The 19,501-nt window shown below is 37.0% G+C and overlaps 1 protein-coding gene across 3 annotated transcripts in view; it reads right to left on the reverse strand.

The window, feature by feature from the left end:
• The window catches only part of LOC117287880 (WD repeat-containing protein 60-like), an 86,679-nt gene that overhangs the window by 54,529 nt on the left and 12,649 nt on the right, over positions 1-19,501 (reverse strand). For all 3 annotated transcript variants that reach the window (XM_033768474.1, XM_033768473.1, XM_033768476.1), the window contains exons 3-11: positions 14,785-14,941; positions 12,964-13,136; positions 11,176-11,316; positions 8,740-8,817; positions 6,342-6,407; positions 5,598-5,675; positions 3,002-3,026; positions 2,235-2,464; positions 726-837 (exon numbers count right to left, since the gene is read on the reverse strand). In XM_033768474.1, coding sequence (XP_033624365.1) covers positions 726-837; positions 2,235-2,464; positions 3,002-3,026; positions 5,598-5,675; positions 6,342-6,407; positions 8,740-8,817; positions 11,176-11,316; positions 12,964-13,136; positions 14,785-14,941 — 1,060 coding nt within the window. The remainder of the gene's footprint in view (positions 1-725; positions 838-2,234; positions 2,465-3,001; positions 3,027-5,597; positions 5,676-6,341; positions 6,408-8,739; positions 8,818-11,175; positions 11,317-12,963; positions 13,137-14,784; positions 14,942-19,501) is intronic.

Genomic DNA, 19,501 nt, shown 5'->3' on the forward strand with positions numbered 1-19,501 from the left:
AAGTATACAAGTTTTTGTTCAAGAATATTGTTGTTAAAATAAAATAATAGCTTAACCACGTAAAGACAATTCTAACATTGTAATGAAGCACAAAGGATTGACTTATCTGTTTCCAGAAATATTGAACTGTCTTTTAGTCTTTTGCTACATCAAAACTGTTAACATATCAAAAATTTTGATATTTTAATACCATTAAAAAAGTGACATTGGTGATATCGATGCCAACAAAATATTGAGTATTTGAGTATTTTCATAAATCGACGGACGTTATGAGTCAATTCTTTGTTCAACCCCAAAAATCATTTCAAAATTTACCCAGTCAGTTTCCCTTGTGGTTTATATTGATATCTGAAACAAAAAGTCGCATCCCCTTCAGGTGATCCCCTGGCTGCCGCTTCCCAGGTTGTATCGTAAATTGGGTGTGATCCCTAGCTACACGGCAGTTAACGGTTGTATGTCTTCTGACTGACACCCCCGAACAAAGATATTGACAAAATAGGGACACTGCCAATATAGGGCTAGATAGCTCAGTTGGTAGAGCACCTGCACGTCAATCCGGAGGTCGTTGGTTCGAATCCCACTCTTGTCAATTCTTTGTTCAACCCCAAAAATCAAGTCACTTTTCATTCAGGATAAAAATTTAACAACATAGTTGTGGCATCATCGATGTGTTTCTTACACCACTTACCAAAACTTTGAAACATTGAACAACTCAACTCAATTACCATTAACTGTGGAAGTTCCTACACTTGGGTACTGAGTCCATACATCTGTTGTCTCAATAGCCTCACTCTGAATCTCTCGATCCAATACATCATCATGACACTGAACAAAAGCCTGCACAGAAGAACATATCAAGATTCAGAAAACTATATGTCTGCAAACTCAAACCTGTCATTTTTTTGGCCAGAAATCTTAAAGTCCAAGCTAAACATTTATGTTTTTTATTCCTAAAATATTTCATTTAAACATCAAGACCTTAATTTTTAAAGGTTATTTTTTCCAAATAAATTTGCAAAATTTGGCGGCTTCCTATATGAAAAGAAAAGCATTTAATAAGAGACCTGTCATCAAATTTTAAATTTTTAGCTATTTAAACACAAGACTTTAAGAATCAAACTGTTTTGTTAAATTGTCTGAGTAACATACTGATTGAAATTCTCATTCCTATATGTATATAACATCCAAATGAACACAAATCAAAATCAATGGTAACCAACTATTTTGAGACTAATATCCATAAGGAATTTGATGTCTTTTGCAAGAGTTCAAGCGTATTTGTTAAAACATACCTAAAAACATTAATAATAATTAAAAAGTTTGCACAGTGAGATATTTTTTGGGTACAATTGTCTACTCAGACCTTTAAGGTTTTCAAAGCAGTTTGTATGGATTTTATAACATTTTGCTTGTATATTTTGGAGGTCAGTGAAAAGAAAAACAATACTATAAGTTATCACACAAGCCCGAGTGGAATACAAAAAAATATAGCGCTTCTGCCTCCCATATCCAATGAGGCCTGAGTTGGATATGGGACGCAGATGCGCTAAATGTATATTTTTTTCTATTTCACGAGCGAGCGTGTGATAACGAATTTATCTTCCAGTCTCACTTGCAATGTTCAAAAAATAAAACTTTAGAGCGTTAGTTCACGCGCACAAAGTTTAGAATGTAATTTTTGCACTGTCCATATACGGAGCGTGACAAAATGACATTTCACAATACGCACTGTGTAATAAGAACAGAGAAAGTAGGATATAAACAGAGGTCGTAGCATATATGTTTTTATCCCCCTAGTAGTTCGAGCTTCTTATTGGTGGATTAGCGCGTACTGGAAGATAAGAATATTTATTTGTGGATTTTGATTACTTTTGTTAAAATTTACAAACATATTACATTTAACATACTTTTAATTTATACAGATTTGAAATTTTTATTAAGGACCTCATATTGCGACGAACAGAAAAAATTGTGCTCATGCACTTTCAACATTTTTGAAACTGAATATAAAAACAAAAACAACTTTTTGTTAGGAGGGATATCACATTGAACCATGGCCCCAAAACAGTTTGCCCTGTATGAATGGTTCTTTTTAAAGATAAAGATTTGAGTTATTATGCTTGTAGGTTATTACTGTAGGCAGGGGGCGGGGGCGGGGAATAAAACAAGAAGACCGTTAAACATTGAATTTATCAAAACTAAGCAAAAATTATCAAGAAGAAACAAATTCTCACTTGTTTAGTGTTTGACCGTCCATAAGCTTTAATATACAGCTCATACACTTTCACTGGAGTCATTTCCAAAAGACTGAAAGCAGAGACATCCAATTCAATGAGATTCATAAGCTCAAAGCCACGCTGCATTGTCTTCTTAGATAGTTTTGAGTTAATCTGCCTCTGTCTAGCTGTAGTGAAGTTGATGAATGTCTGTCTTGACTTAGTTTTGGCAGGTCTGCTTGATGGTACTACAAACATAAACCATACATATAATAAACATAAAGGAAAGTGCTTAATGTGAGTTATCTGTGGTTTATAAACATGGTTCTATAAAGAAGCTGGTATGAGAACAATTAGATTTTAATAACACAACATAAACTAAACAAGACATAAACAGCTTTTGGAAATAAAAACAAGGTGTTCAGTGCAGAAATAAATTCGCCAGTTTTCCTCGTTATTTTTTTGAATTGATTTTACTTTCACATTTTTGTTTTATTAAAAAGTGTTCAGTTTCCAACAACATATATAATTTTCATGGCTGGCCATAAACTACAAAAAACTAAACTTATGGATGAAGCAAAATTTCTCCATATGGTTGGGTCATGCTTACTAGAAATAACAGCACCTTAATAAAACAAGCTTTACAATATTCAATTAATGTCGTTGTCAAGATAATTTGAATAGCCAAATTATTTGGGTAAGATCAATGTGATCCCCTTTTATTGTCCAATAACAAAAGCACCAACTAACAATTACATGTACATTTCTTGATCTCAAAAACTTACCACTTGACTTCGATGAGGCAGATGTCTGAGAACAAATATTTTAGAAACATTAGTTGTCAAAGGGCATTATTTAAGGACGTAAAACATCTTTACAAAAAGTTTGATCCATTTGGCCAGAATCACATCTGCACAGACAACATAAAGCTTAGAGATAGTTCTGAATAACATCTATTTTATTATATTAATTACATTAGGCATTAGCTTACTGATGGGTTAAAGCATTTAATCAATCATTAACAGGGCAGGATTTACACTGCCAGGGTTGACCAAAACAAGCATCTACGTAAGTTTCATGATCGAAGGTGGGCCTAAATCCTTAATTTTTTCGCAAGTAACCAGAAGCTGAGGTCAGTTTTTCTTCGTTTTTTCGTTTGTTATATTGTCAAATTGATTTTTCTTTGATATTGTTTATTACATGGTATTACATTCCCAACAACGAATACAATTTTCATGGTCATAGTTTGAAACTTCCTTAAACTAGAATAATTGACGAAACAATCTTCCCAAATTTAAACACTATATGACTTGGACCACAATTGTCCCAGAAGTTGAAATACGGGCCAGACTTGCCAAGTCCATGGTGAACTGATTCAACACAAGAAAAACCCAAAAGGAAAACATTAGAGTGAAACAATCAAAAACCAACGAGATAGACTCTTGCCTGAACATAATCAGAGAATGTGGGCAGGAGAGCAAATGAATGCTTTGTTTGTTTTATGTATCCCCTTTTGTTCTAACGAAATCATCCTATCTCTGCTGTTTTAAAGATATGTTGATGTAAATATCAATAACTAAATATATCAGGTATGAGATTCTGAAAAAAAGAAAAACACTGAAATGTGTTTGTCGCAGGAGGTGAACAAAGCATAAGGCATCTTCTTTGAAATATGGACCATTTTACAACCTCGAATGTCATTTTTCAAAAAATTGTTTTTGACCTTTTCAGATATTTCAAATAATTGTATACATATTAAGGTTTATTAAAATAATCATATAAGGATAGTTCAGTTAATTTTAATTGTGTGGTGATCCCTTTTAAAAATGTAGAGTCTGCAGCAGTGAAACGTGTGGTTATTTATATTCAATTCAAAACAAGCTCAAGTAAGTCACAAGGAACATTCATTGTTTTAATGAGGCCCAACAGATGTACTTTCAAATAAAATCAGTACAAAATCAACAAAACACCAAACACAGAAAATATAAGCCTGACAGAGGAGGGCAAAAGGTTGACAGAAATACAAGGCAAATATTGTCTGTAATTATTTTTTTTCTGGCACAAGACTACTGTAATTTCTCTGATTATTGCAGCCTCTCATACCTAATATCTATCAAAAATAAAAACTTTGTCGAGCGTCCATATTTTTTTTTTTTAAGTAAAAAACGTCAGTTTTGACTGTAATTTTTGACAGATTTTAAGTGACGATCGCCAAAAAATGACAGATTTGCATGACAATCCCGAAAATAGACAGAATTAATTGCAAAATGACGTTCCAGACTTTATTACCTTCGCGCAATCCACATCAAACGTACCTGAACGGAAGTTGATTTAGTTTCCAAAAACTAGCGTTCTGAAGAAAGTATTTCCGTTGTAAATCATCTGAAAGCGTTTTTGGTTTTTCGTCTGAAACTGTCCGATGGATTGTCGAACGGCAGTAAATGCCGATGTCATTTTCTTGACAGAATTATTTTGCCCGAGTATAAGATCGCGCAGAAAAACATGTGCTGATCGCGCGTTCCGTCTCGTGTCAAAGGTCATCTTACAGGCCAACGGAAATTTCATGAACGTCGCGCGGAAGTAAATTACAGACAAGGAAAAATTACATCGCTGGAGATTTGAAAAACTGATTACTCTGATAGTTGACCATGTATTTCCGCAATCATTGTCACAAAATAACTATTATTTAAACGTGTTTTCTTGGTATTTTTTCAAACTTATTGAATGTCTTAAAAAAAATGTAACTTACGTGTTTCTTATTGTTGACGGAAAAAAAAGACGCACGGAAAATTACCGATTTTTTTTTTAATACTTTTTTTTTTAAATTGTCGGACTTTGATTGTCTTTTGCTGTTTAATTATTTGTCAACATCCCCCACCACCTGCGCTTTCAAAAGTTAAATAAATGGCCTGCAAATATGAATTTTTTTTCATTTAAATACCTGAATTATCTAACAGGTTGTTGAGGTCTGTCAAAAATGCTAACATAAGGAACTCAAAATCTTCTACCTTGATTTATTTGAAAGGCCTGGGCTGTCAAAATTGTGCATAATGCCTTGCTAGGTACCTCTTAGTTTATTACAATGTACAAATAAACAAAATAGCTTTCACTTCTGAAAATATCAGGGTCCTATTTTCAGACTTATAAATGGTCCACATACAATAATAAAGAAGATGCCATAACATAAACTATATTTCCAGGGAACACTCTTTTGACTCTCCTGACGGATAAGTTAAGGAAAGAAATGACTCGCCCGCCACTTCACAAGTCATTTTGCAAAAGACAGAGAACTAAGAAAGACAGAACTGAAAACAAAAAGACTGAATCTTCAAAGTCGGAAAGAATTTCATCCATAATATATGTAAACATCCAAATGCTTACCACTTCCCAGCTTTGACGTAATATGGCATTGTTTTCTTTTTCCATAGCCCTTCTCAAGGCTGCTACCTCAGACAATTCCTGTGGTATTAAAAACAAAAAGATGTTTATGTTGACATAACTAAAATACTTTGATGAGTGACTTTCACACACACATGACAAAGGCATAGCCTATAGTAAAACAGTAGTTTAAATTGTCCGTAATGTTTCTTTGAAAGCCCTTTGCAGAATGTAACTAACAGTTGGAATTTAATTTGCAATTTAAATTGCATTGGATTTTATTTTATTTAAAATATGTCAGTCTAGCCATTCATTAAGCAGAATAATTGAGATCCCTTTTGTTGGTCAGGAATGTGTATTTTTTTAATCGCCAAGATGTAATACTTTGCTTTGTACACCAACAACACTAATGCACAGTGTCTCCCCACTAGGAATTTGTGACAATCTCAACAAGTTTGTAGGTGTAGCATTACAGAAAACAAAGAGCTGTCACCAAAAATCAAGCATACCCTGCACCTTGGTCAACTTGGATTAGAATCACTTGAACGGTAAAATAAACATAAAGATGCACAACCCTAATGTGTAATAGTAAAACAGCAAAATGATGAATAGGGTATAAACCTGCTACATGTATATGTTATATATGTTTCAATATTTTACCAAATTTACCAAAGGGTACTAATTCTACATACAACTTAATAGCTTTAATAATGAAATCATAATAGCAAGAGCAATTTTGTTTCCTACCTCATCTTTCTTGTTTTTGTAGTCAATGTCATGATTCACATCTTCAGAATCATTATCATCAAAGTCCTGGGGAAGATAAAAATAATATGTCATAAGAAATGAAGATAAGATACATAGCTACAAAGTTAAAGGGTATCTGGTATCCCATAGTGTCATAAGTTGCACAGGTCATTTGTATAATATGGTGCGTGTCTTTTAAAACGGACCTGTGTGATGACTTTTCAACCTTTTTTGAGACCCTCCAGTACCCACATGACCCAAGTGAAATGTCCGATTACTTTTATATTACATAAATTTGGTTATGAACGTGGTGCATGTGTGTGACCTGATATAAGGATATATACCAACCACGCCTTTGATGGGTACTTTGCAGGGGTCTGAATATGGGTCCAGCTGTAAAAATGCCCCCAAAAATGCCCTTTTTCAAGTGGTTATTTGCCATTGTAGGACATTAGTGACATTGATACAACTTTTTACCACTTCATCACATCTAGCCATGGTGGTCTCTCTTTAGGCATTGCTGAAGCAGGACGAATGCTCTTGAACTGTTCATGGGCTAACGGGCGGATTGGCTGGTTTCTGATTGGCCACTTTCCGATTGTCTGAAACGCATTCGATCAGTGTGAATATTTATGATGTAGGCCTAGTGTTTCTTACAGCACTGACATCCCATAGTGGTATCAATCACATCTATCTCACAGATATGCCACTACTTTATTATAAGGGATGAATGAACTGCGTGTTGCCGTGGTGTGAAGCTGAAGTGGAAATTCCCTCATCCAATACTCGCCAACTCGTTGTCAACATGCTTGGTGCTGTCGAATCGCTTTCAACTCCTCCAATATACATTTAAAATCCACAAAAGAGGCATAGAACTGTGAAGTGTTTGGCTAACAGAGAATTTGTATAATATTTAGGTAACATTTCGGTTAAAAAATTGAGTTTGTTGTTTCTCATGATAAAATTATCTCTAAGCAGCAAAGCTGTCAGCCACTGTCTTGCTTTTTCACAGAGCTTGTAAGGATAACAGAGGATGCTTTCCTGCATATGGAATATGCTTGGCCCAAGACGTTAATGACCGGTATCGCATAGTGTATTATGTACTGCGCCTCTAGAAAATTTATCACTGACATCTTGGGTCAAACCTCCTAAGCATTCCTCCGCAGACAAGCCGCGGACGGGGGCAAATACCGCGTTGTTAAGGTCCTCCAACAGTACCGCGTAGTTAAGGGCCTCCAACAGTCAGCAGAAGAACGGCCATGTGCGGTAAAGCATGGCGAAGTTTAATGAGCTAACACAGTTTGGCTAAGTTCGCAAACAATTATTTTGTACAATCCTGCAGTACGGGTGTGAGTCTTGGACTCTAAACAAGGCGATGACCAAATCTATCAATGGTTGCTACACCAGGATGCTACGGATGGCACAGAATGTCTCCTGGAGGGATCACATCACCAACCTGGAGCTCTATGGCAACATCCCCCCACTGAGCGAGAAGATCAAGGAGCGCTGGTTGTGACTTGGTGGTCATTGTCTACGGCACCCAGAGCTACCAGCCAATAAAGTCATTGTGTGGGACCCACTCATGACAGGCGTAGCCTCGGAATTTCCACCAAGACCATGCTCAAGACCCTCATTGAAAACGCAGGAGTAGGCAACAAGGAGGAGCTAATCAGCTGAGAGTTGTGTGGTGTGTCAGACATCGAGCCCGACTCAAACATGTGGCAACGTGACAACTTGGTTTGACTGAAGGAGTGAGTGAGTGATACTGACAATTTGTCTTGCGATGAATTTTCTTGCTTTGTAAAATCGGCGCCAGGTGTGAAACAGGCATTCATAAATACCTCAGACAGTTTTGCTATTCCTATTGGTGGAGAGCGTGTGGGGTGTTTAAACGGTTGACAATGACCAGCTGGACTCTGTTTATAACCAGTTAGTCTTAGTGCAAGACGTTTCTTGCTACAGGCGATGCAGGCGCCGTCGGCGAGTTGGCCACGCTGTGTGTAAAAGGAGAACAAGAACATCTTGCACCACGACTATATGCGCACGAAACTGTCGGAAATAGGCGTCTCAGTCATAACAGTGCAACACACGGACGTACAGAAAACGAATAAGTTTTACACAGTTTCTTACTTATCACGCCTTTTAACCAACAAGGCATTAATGAATGGGAATAAAAGAGTAGCGACTCATTCTTAAACTGCCATTTAAAACCTTGCAGGGTCATTGTAGTGCGATAAAGGCCCTCGCCTTTGACTCAGGCCTTTATCACACGGCAACGACCCTGCCTGTTTTAAACGGCCATTAAAGAACTCGTCGCTACCCATTTATTCCCATATTCTTTCCTGCTTATCTAAAGAAAAAGAATTAAACAATTGATCATTTCTGCAAGACGCTGTACCTCAAAGTCATCATCATAGTTGTCCTCAGGGTTCTGGCTATCCGATAGAAGGTCCATGTCTTTTCCTTTCATCAAAATCTGTAGTAAAATGAATAACAATTACATTTATTAAAGGGAACGATTGCAATGAACACGTACACAGAAAACAAAATTGATTAACAGCCTTACTAAGAGGATGCAATAAAAAAACAGAAAAACATTTAGCCAAAGTCAGGGTCTACCCGACAGCAATGATTTATGTAAAGTGCATAAAAGTAAATTTTCAACTTTTTCTTGTAGTTTTGTCAACTATTGTTCTAATTTTTTTCAGTGTCATTATACCTTTGAAAAATTGCTATACATGTACATATACTTTTAATGAATGTGTGTACATGTACTAATCAGCAGCGCAGTCCTTTTTTTAAAATTAATAAACATGTACATGTAGAGAGAAAGTATGACATAGGATCTTTTCAGAATGTAAGAGAAACCACATGTCTGAGCCCATATTGAGTAAAAGCCGGTTTTATTGTGATCTCCACTAAAAATTATTGCAAAATGTAAAAAAAAATCTTTTAGTTTAAGTCAATGGCAATGAATAAATGTTGTTAATTTGAACCAGTGAACAATGACAAACATGTTCCGTACATTCACAAACTTCCAAGAACCAGAAAACTTGTTGATTGTACATCGGATGCCGCAAACAGATAGAACCTGCCAGATTTAGTGTTTTTGGTTTAAGATCTATTGTGTAGTGTGCTGGCAATACATTCACTGTCTTACTCTTCATGTTCCCTTATAATACAAAGAAGATAAAAGGTACAAGATTCATGCTTGAAATCTACCCTTTTCCCAAGGATAATTTTTGACAACATTGTATCAAGTGTAAGTTATTAGGGTTTTCAAAAGGCTTTACCAAATTCTAATAAAGAGATTATCTTGGGTGAATTGTTTTTGAATGCTGTTTATCAACAAAACCATATTCATAAATACCTCAGACAGTTTCGTTATTGGTGGAGAGCGCGTCACGTGGGTGTGTATAAACCTTTGTTTATGACCAGTAAAAAGTGTTGAAACATGGGCGTGACACGCGAGCTTGCACCTGTGCTTATGAGACAGTTTCTTCATTCCTATTAGAGCAACGGCTGAAACAGTTGTGCCACATCACGCGATACGCGCAACGCCCACAGCATTCCCTTATAAGGAGTTGTTTACGCGAGGGCAGCGGAGGGCTCTACCATTTCATAGCTGGAGGGGTGTTGTGTTGAAAGAAATCATTTAACAATTATAATTTTTGTATTTATTTTACTTTTTGACCAAAAGTGTTGATTTTTTTTACCGAAAAGGTAGTTATGAATGGGAATCAAAGTGTGTTGAATCGGTGTGTTGAATTGGTTTAAACCCGCCGAGGGCCGGTTCTTGATAATTTACCTCGACTTTGTCTCGGTAAAATTATCAAGAACCAGGCCTCGTTGGGATTAAACCATTAGTTGAAAACTTCTTCACCACACATTGATTCCCTTATTTAAAACTTCATGTACACAACAGCTAGAATAATTTCCAATAATTTGCCGAATGGTTGGCGAACTAAGTAAAATTCTGTACATGTAGGCGTACACATTCAAACGGGACCTATGACAAAAGAGGACAACAAAGTCCACGTTTCAGGAAAGGTCCACAGTTTAAAAACGTGTACAAAACCAATCGGAGCTGTTGCCAAAAGATAAACAAAAGAGGAACAATAGGAGGTGGGGGTGTCTACCAAATGAAACCATCTTTAAACTCATGTATAATTCATCATGTTTTGTAGTAAAATAGAGTAAAACAGTGGCAGAACATTCTGCCAATTCTGTTTTCTATATTTCAAGTAACACTTCCAAGGACATTAAAGTCCAAAGGCAGTGGCATTGAGAGTGTGCAACAAGCTGACAAAAGACATTAACTTCCACAGGGGCTGAGAAAGATACGCTTAGGTTAATTTAAACCTTCCTTGAGTTCTTCATTCATAAATACCCCAGGCAGTTTCGCTATTCGTGTTCGTATTCGGCCAATAACATTTCTTTTATCTTTTTCAGCTCCCTCTGGAGTCGAAGTGGCGGTCAGAAGGCTTTTTCAAAAACTCTATCAACCTCACCCTTGCAGGTGCCCATTTATACCCCTGGGTGGAGAGAATCAACTATGTAAAGCATCTTACTCACGAACCCACATTCTGATGAATTGAATTTGATGCCCTTAACTGCACAGCCATGGCACCGTTTTGATTTTGTGCTTCACAAAAGCCACCGCTCTTGTGATGAAAAAAATATAAAAGGTAATGTGGTGTTCCAGACGGTCGCCATACATGTACATGTACATGTCAGCAATGACCCCCAACATACATGTTTAAGGCAGCTAAAAAATAACTTCTTGGCAGACATTTAGAAAAATACAAAAAACACTATACATGTAGGTCATCACCTGAACATCCTGTTCCGATGGTTGCTCTTTCTCAAAACTTCTTGGTATGTCTTTGATTTGTTTCTGGATCTGTTTGTGGTCTTCGTAGTCTGTTTGCGTTCCTGGTCTGTCACTATTGATCTGTCCCTTTTCCTGATTTTTCTGTAATTACACCGTTAAAGAATTGTGTTATAAGTGACTCATGACTCAGACTCTGCACCAAATCAAATGATCCCAGACCCTGACAAATCAACTGTGCAACTTTGATTATTCAACAGCTTCAATTGCATAGCATTGTTAGGCCAAGTAAAATAAATAACATGTTGCTTGTGCCCGCCTGCCTCGATTTTGGCAGCCGCCGCACCGATTTTGTTTGTTATTTGTTATAAAATAATAAAAAATTCCACCAGGGCGTGATGCCACACTCACAGAATAACTTTGGAGCAAAAGCAAGAACAACTCTTTGGAAAGAATAATAATGTATTAAAATGGACACAGAAACACACACAGGATTCGAGGACATACAGAACAATGAGAACATACTCATAAAATCATAAAACCATCTTCAAATTCGATATAACGGCCATCTTAGACATGGTGGCCATCTTGAAAAAAAATGTGAAAATAAAAAATAACAAGGACCTCCCTCACCAGCTTTTCAAAAAAGTTCGGCAGGCAACATGTTATTTATTTTACTTAGCCTGATACATACAGCCAATAATAATAATAATAATAATACACGGTTTTTATATAGCGCTTTTTCACGGGGTGTCTCAAAGCGCTTCTGACATTATTACCCCTGGTCACTGGGCCTTAAATCATTCCTTAAACCATCTCAGCTCCCTGGGGAGTATACAGCCTGCGCGACAATTATATGCGCTACATGGCTAAACCAATCACAAGAACCATCTCTGCCCTCACAGGTACCCATTTACCCCTGGGTGGAGAGAAGCAATTATAGTTTAGTGTCTTGCTCAGGGACACATGTTGTTGATAATGTAATACTAATTAACAACATATATAAAAAGGGGAAAAATAAACAAAATAATGAAGAAAAACTGATAATTAAACTTGACCTCAGGTCAGTTTCCTTGACAAAAAATAAGAATTTGTGCCCATCTCTGATCACGAAACTTACGCAGACGCTTGTTTTGGTCAGGCGAGGTGAAAAGTCCTTTAATTGGTCATTTAGGCATCAGCTTCTTCTTTAGACTGTGTCATGCGTTAATCTAACGCTCTCGCGACCATCGTGCGTTGACAGACTGATACTGGTTTTGTTGAGGAGGGTTCCAGACTCCTTCAAACCTTTTTAGTTGGTTAACTCTGATGTTATTGACAGTGATTATTGAGTTGTTGAGGAGGGTACCAGACTCCTTACAAACCTTTTTAGTTGCTACCAAGTAAGGTTTTATGCTAACAATTACTTTGAGTAATTACCAATAGTGTCCACTGCCTTTAAAGGAAAAAAAGGAAATCAAGTAATAAAAATACAGAAATTTAGGAGCATCGAATCGAAGCAAAAGTTCCATACAAAGAAATAAATGGATTCCTAAGCATTTGTTAGTCGCTCAAAATATCTACATCATACCAAGATCATTACCAGGTACATCCATCCCCAATATAACTCAACTCTGCAACAAACACCCCTGATTGGAGAAAGTGGACGACAAGGGTGAGGATGGCAAGCTAGTTAATATTACTGTAAGACCGAACATTTGAAAATCAATTCAGAGTACAGCAATGTAAGATTGGCAACAAAACTTCCTTGGTTACACTATGTATACTCAAAGCCCACTCATTCTGTTTTACCTGATTACGTGGTTTTCCTGCTTTTTTGTCATCAAATTCTGTTTCCATGGAATCTTTTCTTCTAGATCTCCTCCTTTCTTTTTGATGAGGCCTGTCAGGTTTGTCTGTGTCCTGTGGCTGATTTCGAACATCCTTTTTATTACTTCTAGATTTATGCAGACTTGCAGGGGCTCCTATAAATATCGTACGAATATCGTGAATGCACAGTAAAGTGAACCTCTTTATACTACATAATCCTTCAAAAAGGAAAATAATACCTGGAAATGAAATTAAACTCTTATAATCTTTACTGTTATAATGGTCAAAACTGCAACAAATGTAAAAAAACAAAACATGATGACGTCACTACAAATTTAAGCAGTTATTATAGTCCTTTATAATAATCACAATTTGTTGAATTTATATTGCACCCTCTCCATGACAAGCCTGTTCGAGGGAGCATTCAATAAAAATAGTGTTTACAACTAATACAGCAAGTTTCAACTCAGTCAAACTTTTGGTTTGGCAGATGCACAGCTTTAAAAAGTGCCAGTTTAAAGCAATACCAAGATGATGTAAATTATCAGAATCTTTCCAACAGACTGTAAATTGTTAAGTGAATTTTGATCTGTTCTTTAACCTGCCGCTAAAGGGCTGGAAGTGATGTCACGCAAAATCAGCCACACAATAAAAATCAACGACCTATATTAATGTGATTTAATTTCCGCCAAAAAAATAACCAAAGGTCTCTTATCGTTGATTTGATACTGCTAACACACATCGGTGTATGGGTAAAAAAAAAAAAAAAAAATAGATTTGATACTGATTTTAAAGATTACAAATTTACAAAAACAGGGTGTTCAGCATTTTATCAATAAGTCCTCCTTCGTTTAAGTGTTTAGTTGGTGGTTTTCTGTAGTTATGTATGACCTTCAATATATTTTGACACCAACATGATCCAATTATTTGTCACTTGAAATCTGCTTAGGAACACTAAACTTAACCAAATACAAGAAAAGATTGATAGCACCTTGTTGGAGCAGATACTTGAAGAAAGTGAATGCTGTGCCAATTCTAGGCAAACATTCAAGGCTAAATAGGCCCACTCTGTAGTCTATGCAATTTGGAAAGATCTCAGATTATTTTTCATTTGTCATTAATGTAAAACTTTTCCTACATCCGGTTGTCATCAAAAAAATGTTTTGATATTGGTGCAAGGTTATGGGAGTTTGAAAACGCAAGAAAATTTGTTACTTGACCTCTTTTTCTCTCTGCAACAACAAGATCTCACCCACTTTGGACCCTAAAACTTGTTTTAAGGATGCAAGTTTTTAAATGTGAACTTGTTTATTTCGTGGGATCTAACTGTCTAAGGCTCGTTGAATTATGATGCCTTCAAAATTGCATGAGGGTGCTGTTTGTGAAGCGTAACATGACGCGCCAACAGTTTTTTGTTTACTTCTATTACATGTATGTACCCAACCCAACTGGAGGTTAAAAAAAGCTTGGCGCACATTTTTGCGTTTACAGGGTTCGTTTCACAATATTTTAGTCTAAAACTTTGATAAATGATTCAGCAAACGGAAAGAGTCAGCAAGCTAAAACTTCAGATTTGTTAAGGTATGATAATGTATCACTCGAATGTTCTACAAGAAGATCTGATAACCAATGAATCACACCCTAAAGATTTTGCAAAAAAATTAAAGTAACACATCATTGAAATTTGTCCTATTATACTAAATAACCTGATTTTCTGAGGGCAAAAAAAGTCTGACTATCCAACAAATATCAAACATAAAGCCTTTTTAAAAAGCTCCTTCAAAACTACATATCCAGACTAACCATCATTTTGATTGAGCAGTCTCTGTGCTTTATCATCTATCAAATGCATATCTTTCGTATGAAAGTCATCTTTGGCGTCTGCTTTTTTATGAGTCTCCTTTGACTTTCTTTTCGTTGAACTCCTGTGTTTCCTTTCTGGGGTATCCAACAATGCATCCTGTAAGAATCAAATCATTGTTACATGTAAATGGTGAAGGTACGTGTATACATGTACATACATCAAAAGAAACAGTGAGCTTTACATGTAAGTAAGTGTGTGTAAATTTATGTGTATATTATGTTATATTTAATTGTTTACTTCATTTAACAAAAACATTAAAACCAATGTATAGTTGGCAACCGATAGGTTGAATTGCACTTTTATAGTACATACAATTTCTTTATTAAAGGCACTGTACACGTTTGGTAATTGTCAAAGACCATTGTTCTCACCTGGTGTATCCCATCATAAGCATAAAATAACAAGCCTGTGAAAATATGGACTCAATTGGTCATCGAAGTTGCAAGAAAATGTTGGACGAATTTGTGTACTTTCAGATAGGAATAAAAGACTTCTAGCTAGGAAGTCTTTTATTATTTCTTTCTCAAAAACTATGTCACTTAAAAGGGAGTCGTTTCCCACAATGTTTTACACTGTCGACAGCTCTCCAATGAACGTTACCAAGTCAGTTTTAAAGTTAACATTTGTTTTGAGTAATTACCAAATGTGTACCTTTCCTTTAAAAGTAGCTTAAGGTTTTAATTGGTAAGGCCCCATGTCAAAAGCCATTCCATTCCGCGTTCATTCTGCGGGAGTTTGCGGATTTTTATAATAAAAGGACCCGTAGCAACCAGGCAGGTCCAGGACCAAGATGGCTCACTTTGTCAATAAACAGTATTATTATTATTATTATTATTATTATTCCAGTGGCTCCGCGGAGAGACCGGTCGGCTACTGTGAGGTCCAGCTTGATTAAATATCAATAAGCATGATTGCCACGGCGGATCCGCCGACTATAAGTACTTGTGTTGAATCGGTTTTCAACTAGTGGTTTAAACCCGCCGAGGCCTGGTTCTTGATAATTTACCTCGACTTCGTCTCGGTAAAACTATCAAGAACCAGGACCTGTTGGGATTAAACCACTAGTTGAAAACCTCTTCACCACACGTTGATTCCCTTAATCATCCGATCACAAAGCACAAAACAATCATAAACGATGCAGAAATCCCAAATTAGTACAAAGGTAGGAAGTGTCTCGTGAGAAGGCACGAAGTGACTCGTGAGAAGGTACAAAGTGTCTTGTAAGAAGGTACGAAGTGTCCAAGGTACGAAGTGTCCAAAGTCACTTCACACCTTAAAAAGGTATGAAGTGTCCAGGGTAAGAAGTGGCAAAGGTACGAAGTGTCCTGACACCTTGTAGGTTAACTGATTGTCCTGCACATGTAGCTAGAGTATGTTATCTTGTACCCCAGAAAGCTTCAATTATTGAACAGCTGGCACCATGATCATTGTTCTCATGAGACCATCATCAAGGATGGCATAGGTTTCAATTACTCCTCTTGGTCTGTGAAGCAGAACCATCTTATAGCATAATATGATGTGGTCGGGAGGGTTGGTCAGTGAAGAGGGCTTGTGGTACTGTTGTTGTGACATTAATCTTACTAGCTCCATTCTGGATGGCAGCATGGAAGGCAGTCAGGTGCTGTTCTGTGCAACTGTTACAAGGTTTCTTCAGGGTGCAGCTTTCTGGCTTGTTGGAAAGCCACACCTCAAACAGGTATTCTTTTCCTTGACCCAGTCGATGATCTGTTTGATTGTCAACTGTTTAAACTCAGAACAGCTTTGTATTGTTACACTTGGGACAGTGGGCATTTAGTTTGTTTGGGTTCTTCTGTGCAGAGTAAGTGGTATATGTCGATGGGAAACAAGTAGACGGAGTGGTGACATCAACTACGTGTAATTCAGCTTTGCGCTGATGAACCGCTGTATGTATAGGGACATCACTTAGGTTTACTGCACAAGAATTCTCAGCTCTACACTGATGTGGAATATTTGACAATCAAGTGTAGACTCTTTTATCTACCAAGGGAGTTACGCTAACATCAGTGTACATTCACCCTAAAGCGGACACCGATGTTGCTTTGAACACTCTCTCTGATGTTATTTCGAGCTACGAGAACGCAGACCCAGAAACCCTAACAATTGTTGCAGGTGATTTTAACAGGGCAAATTTGAAATCCGTTGCGCCTAAGTACCGGCAATTTGTGACATGCCCCACCCGAGGTTCTGCCACCCTGGACCATTGTTACTGCCCAGTGAAAGGTGCCTACAAGTCAATACCTCGTGCTAGCCTCGGTAACTCTGATCACTCAGTGGTGTTTCTCATTCCAGCCTACAAAGCAAGAACTTAAACAAAGCAAACCTACAAAGAAGACAGTGAGGATATGGTCTACTGCGTCAGTTGAACAGTTACGCGGTAGTTTTGAATGTACCACATGGGACGTCTTTAGTCAAGGCACGGGCCTTGACAAGTATGCTGAAACAACTATTGATTATATCAACTTCTGTGTGGATTCGTGTGTTCAAACCAAAGTTCTGACACAATATCCTAACAATAAACCTTGGTTCAATAAGAAAATTAGAAGAAAGCTTCTTGCCAAGGATGAGGCCTACCGGTTAAAAGACGTCAACCCTGAAGAATTCCGCTTAGCCAAATCATCTCTAAAAAAAGGTATTAGAGATGCTAAACGATCTTTCAAACTTGAGGATAGATTTGACACTAACAATCCTAGAGAACTATGGGGTAACATCAATCTAATTACCCAGCATAAGGGCCCAGTCAAAACAGCGAGTACAGATGACGCAACACTTCCTTCTCAACTGAACAACTTTTACAGTGGCTTTGACAATGCAAATGCCACCGCACCAGCAACTGTTCCGGAGAACCATAACGAGGCACCATTCACAATCAGCGCATCAGATGTCCAACGCAAGTTTTCACGCCTCAATGAACATAGAGCGGCAGGCCCTGATGGAATTTTCCCCCGACTATTGAAATTCTGTTCTACTCAGCTGGCATGTGTTTTCACTGACATTTTTAACTTATCTCTGCTGCAACGTAAAGTTCCTCTTTGTTTTAAACAATCTGTTATAATACCTGTTCCATAAGAAGAAGTCCATTTCGAACTTAAATGATTATAGGCCAGTGGCACTGACTTCAATCCCAATGAAAATTTTTGAAGGTTTCGTTCTTCAATTTCTTAAATCAATTTTACCTCCTAGCATGGATAGTCATCACTTTGCTTACAGAACTAATCGTAGTGTTGAGGATGCAATTTGTCTCAGTCTCCATGAAGTTTTGGGCCATCTTGAGCAATCTATGTCTTATGCTAGAATTCTTTTTATTGATTATAGTTCTGCTTTTAACACAATTGTACCATGTAAATTGCATTTTAAACTTATCAATGACGTCGAGCTCCCTGTTCCAATTTCTAATTGGATTGTAGACTTTTTATTGGAACGTCGTCAGGTTGTAAGAATTTGTAGTTGCACATTCTCTTGTATTAAATACTGGTACTCCGCAAGGTTGTGTCCTGTCACCACTTTTATATTCATTGTATACTCATGATTGTAAAGCAACCAACCCCAATTCGCTTGTTGTTAAGTTTGCAGATGATACTAGTCTAATTGGTTTAATTCAAAATGACGATGAAAGTGCTTATCGTACTCAGATTACTTCTGTTGTTAAATGGTGCGAGGAAAACAATCTTATATTAAATGTAGACAAAACAAAAGAGCTAATTGTGGATTTCCAGAGGAAACATAAGAACATTAAAGAGCCTTTTTATATCCATGACAACGTTGTAGAACAAGTAGGTAGTTTTAAACTACTCGGTACGTACATTGCCAATGACCTTACTTGGAACATTAATAGCCATATGAAATTCTGAAAAAGGCCCGTCAACGTTTATTCTTTTTACGTAAACTGAACTCATTTGGTGTTCGTAAGTGTATTTTAGTAAATTTTTACCGGGCTATAATTGAAAGCATCCTTTGTTCATCCGTCATTGTTTGGTTTGATCGTGTTTCTGCCAGTGATCTTCGCAAGCTGAATTCTGTTGTACGATCAGCAGAGAGGATTATCGGTGCTAGCCTGCCATCACTTGAATCAATCTATAGTGACAGAATGTGTAAACGCACTAGGTCTATAATGCAGGACGAATTTCACCCAGCAGCTGATTATTTCCAATTCCTCCCTTCTAATCGTCGTCTTAAGCATTTTAAAGGTAGTAAGCGGTTCATAGATAGTTTTTATCCTCATGCTGTTCGTGCTTTAATGATAACTAGTTTGTTTTCTGCTTTTTGTAGCTTATATATTTGTATATATTTTTATTTTAGTATTTTCTTCCCAATGTTTTTAAATGTATTTTGAGAGCTCGAGGTACACTACAATTTCCGATGTTTTAGGTTTTTAACTTTTTAACGTTGGCTGAATAAATCTTTCTAATTCTGACTGTGATTATTTGACTCTGATTATTATTGATGAGTCGTTTGGTTGATGACAGATGGAGTCATAGCATTTGTAACTCTTCACCCGCTGATTGGTCTTCTTCAATCTGACGTTTCATTTCTTCAAGTTCAGCTTGTAGTACGCTGCTGTGTGAGTTTCGCTGATTGGGAGTCTCTCAATATTGATTTGAAGGAAGATTTACTGTGACGGGACTGTCCGCTGTAGAG

Source organism: Asterias rubens, chromosome 3 (genome assembly GCF_902459465.1).
Source record: "Asterias rubens chromosome 3, eAstRub1.3, whole genome shotgun sequence".
In the NCBI taxonomy this organism is placed as follows: domain Eukaryota; kingdom Metazoa; phylum Echinodermata; class Asteroidea; order Forcipulatida; family Asteriidae; genus Asterias; species Asterias rubens.